Source organism: Taurulus bubalis (assembly GCF_910589615.1).
Source record: "Taurulus bubalis genome assembly, chromosome: 4".
NCBI classification, from domain to species: domain Eukaryota; kingdom Metazoa; phylum Chordata; class Actinopteri; order Perciformes; family Cottidae; genus Taurulus; species Taurulus bubalis.
In genome coordinates, this window is record NC_136592.1 from 8,767,675 (window position 1) to 8,775,924 (window position 8,250).

Below are 8,250 nucleotides of genomic sequence, written 5' to 3' on the forward strand. Positions count from 1 at the left end.
TTTGGGAGCAGACACCATTAGCACATTTGTCACAACAAAGTAATACGAGAGCAAATGTGTCTCCCGGGAGGCAGATGTCATCAAAGTTGACTGTCCTTCATATTGTCAGCTCTTCCAACATGTAGATTATAATTGTATTTGGTCTGTCTCCTCATGCTGCAGTGTTACTACAGCACACCGTGATGTGTGGCCTAGAGGAGGTATTCCAGTTACTTTTGGATGACCCCAGCTTGAATATTCAGGTTCCTCAAAGCCAGAATAAGTGGGAATTCTGTGTTTAAGAGACTGGCAAGCCGCTAAATATCTTCCCCTTTTTTATCTTTGACCACAAAGCTGCAAAGAGTGTATTTGTTTGGGGTATACCGCTGGCCTCACTCACCTAGAACTGACCAAATACTCCCGATGGTTTGATTTTGAATTTGTGCCGAGGTTACATTACATTACATCACATTCATTTAGCTGAGGCTTTTATCCAAAGTGACTTACAAATAAGTGCATTGAACCTGACCAACACGACAGCTTTTATTATATGCTGTTTTATGAATGTATGGCAGAGAGAAATTTGATTTTGCCGTTATACAGTGAAAAAGAAAAGCCTGGAGGCTGGATTCCAACTTGCTGGGAAATGCCATCAATACTCGAGTTTAATTTACTTTCTCGTTTATCTAACATGGGCCAGGAAGTGAAGCTTGAAATAGGTTCCCCAACAAGGCATCAGAAGATCGACACCACATCATGCCTTCTAAACATTCAGGCTTTGTTGCATTTTTATTCTTCATGCTCAAGATGTGCCTTCGGAGCTCCACAGTTGCAGGAACTGAATAACTCCACACACACACGCACCAAAAGAGTTGTGTAATAGCATATTATTAGAGGAGTTTGTGCTGATTGTATTCATCACTCCCTCAATGAAATGATTTCATGTGTTCATTGCTTCTGTGAGGATGGCTTCAACTCTGTGCGTGTCTATACAGCAACCGTGGCTGTGGGCTACAATCAGTGCTGCTTTTTCCCCTCAGTACATTCTTGCAGGCGATCGCAGGCAGTTTGAAGGCCATAGTGACTCTTGCGAATAACAAACTGGGACATTAGTGAACATTAAAATATTTGAAGAGAAAGCATTCAATAACTAAATCACATTCATTAATTAGGATTGGGACTTAAACATTTATTATTTATTAGATTGGTAGCAGTCCTCAGTCAGGTTTGTTTGTCTATTTAATTCTGATGTGCTATAATAATAGAAAGGAAGCAACTGTCAATGGAACATGAGGATAATATCTCGCCTTTTCATCTTGTTAGCAAAATATCCATGTACTTCTAATAATGCCTGATGAAATGTTTGAGTTGTGGTACTTTATTTGGCCACTGTACTTGGTACTTTTACATATTTTACAAGGCAATTAATAACACTTGATTACAAGTTAAAAGTCACATACAATATATAATATAATCTGTACTGAAGTGGCAGTTAAATTGAGGAATTGGAGTCTTAGCCTTGTAAAAAATGAAGAAAAAGATGTAGTCTTCTAAAGCTCTACCTGTTAGTTATCTGTCATGATGTCAAGAATGTTCTTGTGTCTTTTCGCCCACTAGGTCTGTTGTCCGTCTTGCTGCCAGTCTCTTAACTAAGCTAGTGGACAGCCTTGCCCCCAGTATTACTAGTGTGTTAGTGCATGGCAAGCAGGTAAGTGGACACACAGAGCGCAGGGACCGAGTAGTTTACCGTAACATCCCTTCTGTACAAATTATTTGGGGTTATTTTGGGGGAAATGGCATGTCGGGGCAGTGATTTTAATGTTCACTGATTAAAATAAACGTAATTGGTAATACACGATGATAGGCTTCTCGTGCTGTAACCCGGTGGGAGATACTAGCTGCACGCTCACATCCCTCATCACAGCTCACCTCCTTTGTGTGCGCATCAAAGCTGTAGCTGTAGCCAGGCGGCACATTGATGTACTGTAACCCTGGGAATCTGTCTGGTGCCGCTCCCTCGCTCTGGATGAGGTTCAGTGCATCATTTCCTGTCAATTGTTACTCAGAGATTAGTCTCTTCTCAAAGAACGTCAGTTATCTCGCCTCATTTTTACCCTTCTGAACAGTTTTAGGCATTTCATTATGCTGAAGTAGCTCAAGGTGTGAATCTGCATATAGATTGCTTACCGGAGGGATCGCTCCTCTCAACATGATGAGAAAAGCTGATTTAAGATTTAAGACAGCTGTGTTCCTCTCCTTACAATAATGGCTCCTCAAGAAATAAGAGGCGCCACCCCATTTAAGTCTATTCGGACTAGTTTTGTTTATATTTTTCGTCGACAGTGAAGTCCAACAATGTATTTCCCCGCGGTCATTTCCAGACTTCATTTCCAGCTCCAGGCTATTCTTTGCTCAGTTACAATCAGTTGAGATGTAAAGATGAATGCTATACAGCTCCAGAGTGCTGTTTCATCAGCTGAAGGCTAGGATGAAAGTGTTTCTCTCCCATCTGGAAGATTGGTTTGGTGTAATTTTCATGAGATGCCTTTCAGAAGAAACAAAATACAAAAGAGTAATCTTGAGATTTGTCTTTTTTTTTCCCCACTTCTGGGAGAGCAGGCCAATTTTAGAGGTATGGAACAAAGATACTTTGTAGTAATTGCACCTTGGATGAAGTACCGCGTGTGCAAGTACTGTGTGTGCACATGCCGTTTGATGCACGAACACACTTTCACACACATGCACATGCATACATGTACACGTGCTCACAAAAGCTTAGCTATATTGCACACAACAAGTTGTTTTTTGAAGTGCAGAGAACTTTCTAACTGTATGTGGTTTCGGTGTATGCTCTTTTTCCCTGGATGTGTGTGTGTGCATGCGTGTTATTGGCTGTGATTGCTAGGTGACCCTCGGCATATTCGGGCAAGAGGAAGAGGTGATCTCCAACCCACTGTCGCCAGGGGTGATCCAGGGCATCATCTACAGCAGGTGCTCCCCTCAAGGTGGGGAGCGGGAGGCCGTGCTTCAGCAGGAGCTGGTCATTCATATCGGATGGATTATCTCCAACAACCCGGAGCTGTTCAGCGGCATGCTCAAGATCAGAGTCGGGTACGACCAATTCAGAATCCGGATGGTTGGAACGCTGCACATTTAGTCATGCAGTATGTGCGCTTCACTGTAATTCTCCTCCGCTGGTTTTCAGGCCACTCAATAGGACACGAAGAACGCAATGAATATTAGCGTCGGTTGAGGCTGCAGGTTTCCCTCAGTTTATTATATTATGTTCTTAAATTCGCCTTGCTTTCAAATATCTGTGTCCATGCGGTTTTTGTTTATTTTGTTATGCTTCTTATGAACCACGCTGCAGTTTTCTTAGAAGTGGACTGATGTTCACTTTAAAGGCTCGCTCTGTACCTACCAGATAAAAGTCCAATCACATTTTTCTTGACATGTTGGGTCTGAAAATACTGTCTGGAAAATTCAATCTTTAACCTTTTCTTTGACGATAAAGAAAACGTGACCCGGTGAAGCATTACTGAAGAGAGGACACTTTTTGAACGCGTTCACCGTTGTTCAGACAAATGTGAGCTGTATATAGGTTTCAGTTCTGTGGTGGTCAACAGCTTTTGTGTGTATGTGGGTGTGTGTGTACTGTGCATTTCCAGATGGATTGTCCAGGCCATGAAACATGAGCTGAAGATCAGGGCAGGAGACATGCCAGCCCAGGACATCTACCAGCTCTCCCCCAGCGACATCAAGCAGCTCCTGCTGGACGTCTTGCAGCCACAACACACCGGCAGGTACCCACTCTGGAGGACACAGCCCGTGCTGTCTCATCCCTTTCTGCTCACTTTGCTGCCTTTGAAGACTCAATGTCGTTATCTTAATACGTTCACTTGTTTAATCTTTTTAGGTTTAATTATTTTAATCTTTTCTACATCCATATCTTCTACTATCTGCTGCTACCGCAACCCAATTTCCAAAATTGGAGTTAATACATTTTGATCTTATCAAATTGAAATCTAATACACACGGACAATTTCCACTAGAAGCACGGCTTTCAACATCTATTTCCCAGTCTCTATAACCCGGTTCAACAGCTCCCCCCCTTTGCTTTGGCCTCAGGTCTTGGCTGAACAGGCGTCAGATCGATGGCTCTCTGAACAGGACCCCTCTGGGCTTTTATGATCGTGTCTGGCAGATCCTGGAGAGGACCCCCAACGGTTTTATGGTGGCTGGGACTCACCTCCCGCAGGTACCTGACACCGCTGCAGAATAAACACTGTGATCAATGCTGTGCAGTGTATTGCAATGTGTTCTTGAACAAGCACGTGTTTGTCTTAGTCACCGATCTCTATGTTTTGCTGTCTTTTAAAGAACACCTGACCAATTCTGTTGCTCAAAACAGTGTTGCTCACATATATTGGTTGGTTCGGGTACTGATGACCGTGTCTGCCGAAATACCTTTTCCCCAAGTATGGACCGGATATTAACACCTGAGCTTTTCCTACTACGACAGGTTAAAATGTTTGCAGTGAATGCCTTTTGGCTGGCTGTACATTGCTACATCTATTTGTCAGTAAAGGCAGAAAGAGTAGATTTTTCTTTAAAAAAAAACTATGTATAGACTTTATGAAAACAATCCCTCTCGATCATCCCTTTTGACCCACTAGAAGTGTGTGGCATTGTCTGTGCCTGCAGGTAGACCCTCTGCCTGTATTTTCTTATTTAGCTGTGTTTAGGATGTTTCTGAGCATCAACCTCTTTAAAAAAACACAGCGACACAAACCACGGTCAGGGGGCGGGTGCTTCTGGTGTCATTGTGCCAGGAGGAGGGGCCAACTTCAATGTTATTCTGTATATAAGAAATAGATGAAGTCACCATGTTTTTGTTTTTTTATCTGGAGCATCCATTCAAGAAACTTCTCTTGGATGCTTATTTGGATTTTCAGCCATCCACTTTACATTAGCTTTTCCCCAAAAGGATGATTTCTACATTCATTTTATTTTTCAAATAATCTAACAAAACATCCAGTTCTATATCTATATCATTGTTCTCTTTATTGTCATGCTAGAAAGACAGTTGACACTAAACAAATCCCAAATACATTTCTGAATACATTTCTCTTTTCTCAAACCAGTTCTATTGTTAACGTATTGGCCAGTGGGATTTACCAAATATTTGAGGACCATATTCCACTTCCTCTACATCTCTCATGATCTGCCTGGAAAGAGAGATTGCTCAGCTAACGGAAAAAACGAGGACGTGTTCTCACACCGGCTGTAGATACTCGGGCTATTAGTGCACCACTCTCTGCCTCGCTCGTGCCGTCAGTGATGGAGTCACAGGATTCAGTGTGACACTTTAATCAGGACACACATAATTAAAGAGATTATTAAAAACAGCCCTGTGATGATGTTATACTGCTCATAAACACGCCCAGGATATACACAATGATCATCAATTACATCATCCAGCAGCGGACATGTCTGTTCACACTTTGTAACTGTCTCTTTGCAGCAACCGACACTGTCTGACATGACCATGTATGAGATGAACTTCTCCCTGCTGGTGGAGGACACGCTGAAGAACATCGTCCTGCCCGAGTACAGACAAATCATCGTAGAGGTACATTCTTTATGATCGTGATCTGGGTTTCGACCATTAAGCAGAGAGAATACTCCGTTCTTAGTTTCTGACGTGACTTGTCTCCACTGTGTGAATAGTTGCTGATGGTGGTCTCCATCGTGCTGGAGAGAAACCCGGAGCTGGAGTTCTGCGACAAGTTGGATCTGGACGGTCTGGTGAAGGAAGCCTTCAGCGACTTCCAGAAGGATCACGGAGGCGTCGAGAAACAGGTAGAGCGGCTTCCCTTCTGGGCTGCAGCTGATATCACATCTTCTCAAAAAGATCTCATCACCTTTCCAAATCAACGTGCTCCCAAACTTTGAGCTTCTGTTCCAGCCACACGCTGATCATTTCACTAAAACGGCAGCTTAGTTAAATTGTGTTCAAAAGCCAAATAGAAACATACTGCCATTGTCTTATTATCTTTTTAATCTGGGATCATTTTCATTTTCTTTTTACTTTTAGCATATCATTAAATAAATAACTTTTCTGACTGCTTTTTTAAATTCTTGAAAGCACGTTTCATCTGTGCCCCTGCCAGAATGACATGGAGGCCTTTTACAATACACCAGCGGTGGAAAAGAGAGGCACCTCCAGCTACCTCACCAAGGCCGTCATGATCCTGTTGCTGCAAGGGGATTTCAAGCCCTGCAAGGATGACCCGTGCTCTGTTAGCTAGATTTACAATGCTTTGACCCCGCTAAGCCCAGCCTGCTGCAGTGGAGTCATCAAACGGTCCGGCAAGGGCTTCTGAGTATCCGTCATGTGTATCCAGTAGATAACTTCTAACCTCTCCAATCCCCCTGTGGCAGGACTCTGGCCACTTGCATGCTACTTTTTTCCTGGACTTTTGGCTCAACAGCAATAACAGCTGTAAGCAGAAGCCTCTCTTGGCATATAGATTAGCACGTCTGCAGTTTGCTCCACTGGGTAACACCTATCCACCAGTCCAGATTACCATAAAAACACAAGTTGATAATCGGAGGAAATACTCTCAATATCGCCAGGGCCTTGTTTCTTTTATCTCTACACATTGTTGGTCCATATCCCAACTGTACTGTGTGAAAATGTGTTTGAGTTACATTCAATTTGTTCTAGTTATTTATTACCATTGGTGGCCGGTAGCTAGTGTTGCCACATACCATAAGGGGCTAGCTCGTATCCTTCACCTGCCTTTACCCTTGCTTAACCTCGATACTTATTTGTTGTTGCCAGAACTCAGTCTCCCAGCTGTTTTATGTATTCAAATCAAGATTTTTTATAGTGTTTTAAATTACCATAGGTGGCTAGCTATTTATGTTAAAAAAAGGCACATAGTCAACGTTCTACTGTTATCCTGCCCTTTCTCCAATAATAAGTATTTCCCACCAAAAAACATCATAATAAAAATAAATTGAGGGAATTATCCTATCGTAGCTTAGCATAAAAACTGAACAGGGGAACCGGCTGCTGGCTGCAGCGTCATACTTACTTACAGGACATGAACCTTCTCTAACTTTGCTTTGTTTTGCTTAGAAATTACATTTTAAATATTTTGTATTCTGGTTATTATGCATTTAATTCCACAATTAACCATGAGCTCCAAGGTAAGCTATACCACACCAGCAATAACGCTTATCTGTTACATAGCAGTTAGACAGCACACGGTCACATTGAGAGGTATGGTTCTCAGATTAATGCATTTGGCTACCACCAGATACGAAAAAGGGGATAAGTCTGCCATTTTACATATGTACTGTAAATGAATCATCATCTGGTTACCCTCATCTAAACAATCTGTGGGTCTTTGGCATGATAAGGGTTGAGAACCATAGAGATATTTGGATTTCATAGTGAATTACTCGGTATATTTAGCTGAAGTTAGTCTGTTTGCTCTGCTGTGGTAAGTTTCTCTTTCGTGTCCTATCACCCCGCATGACCATAGGTACTGTTTGCCATAATCATTGTGATGGTTTCTCTGAATGTTATAGGCTACAAAAGAGAGTTTATTTTGCACAATAGGGATCTGCATGACAATGACTTCTGCTCATCTATCGTCCTGAGACTGAGGACCCTTTAGAAAATGCCTGTTGAATGTGGGCAACCGTAAACACCGCTGTCACTCTTTGGTAGAAATTAGAGAAGATTCACTTTGACTTATTTTAAAGCGTGCCTCACCACTCAAACGTGTGTGTGTGTGTGTGTGTGTGTGTGTGTGTGTGTGTGTGTGTGCGTGCGCGTGCGTGCGTGTACGTATTTTTAATTCAATACTGTACTTTCAAAGAATAAAGTTATCCTGTAAACTATAGATATTTGCCTGTGTCACTTTACAATCACTGTTAAAAGCCATATATGTGAATGTGTAAAAAAAAACATCTCCCCTTTTCTTCTGCAGTGGAAATATGAAAGACACACATATAATTGCTTCACATGAAAGTGACTGAAACTGCAGCAGAAATGGAGCGTGACTGCTACAGCGCTGAGTGGTGTGTTTGGCATCGAATCGGATCCTACCAGTTACACCCACTTATCAATCTGCATCTCCCCAATCAGGCTGTGTGTTCTGTCTGCAACACTGACTATCTGACTGGCAGAGAGAGGTGGAGAGGTGGGCGAGAGCCAGATGAGAAGATAGAAGAGCGCTGCCTCATTCTCAATAT

At 42.4% G+C, this 8,250-nt stretch overlaps 1 protein-coding gene across 2 annotated transcripts in view; it reads left to right on the forward strand.

The window, feature by feature from the left end:
• The window catches only part of phkb (phosphorylase kinase, beta), a gene marked incomplete at its 5' end in the record, with an annotated part of 94,515 nt that extends 86,617 nt beyond the window's left edge, over positions 1-7,898 (forward strand). Inside the window, 7 exons of one of the 2 annotated variants that reach the window (XM_079217329.1) lie at positions 1,597-1,687; positions 2,885-3,090; positions 3,648-3,782; positions 4,108-4,237; positions 5,504-5,611; positions 5,710-5,841; positions 6,153-7,898. In XM_079217329.1, coding sequence (XP_079073455.1) covers positions 1,597-1,687; positions 2,885-3,090; positions 3,648-3,782; positions 4,108-4,237; positions 5,504-5,611; positions 5,710-5,841; positions 6,153-6,290 — 940 coding nt within the window. In that variant the 3' untranslated portion in view covers positions 6,291-7,898. The remainder of the gene's footprint in view (positions 1-1,596; positions 1,688-2,884; positions 3,091-3,647; positions 3,783-4,107; positions 4,238-5,503; positions 5,612-5,709; positions 5,842-6,152) is intronic. The other variant, XM_079217330.1, reaches the window with a different exon arrangement.
• Positions 7,899-8,250: the final 352 nt, after the last annotated feature.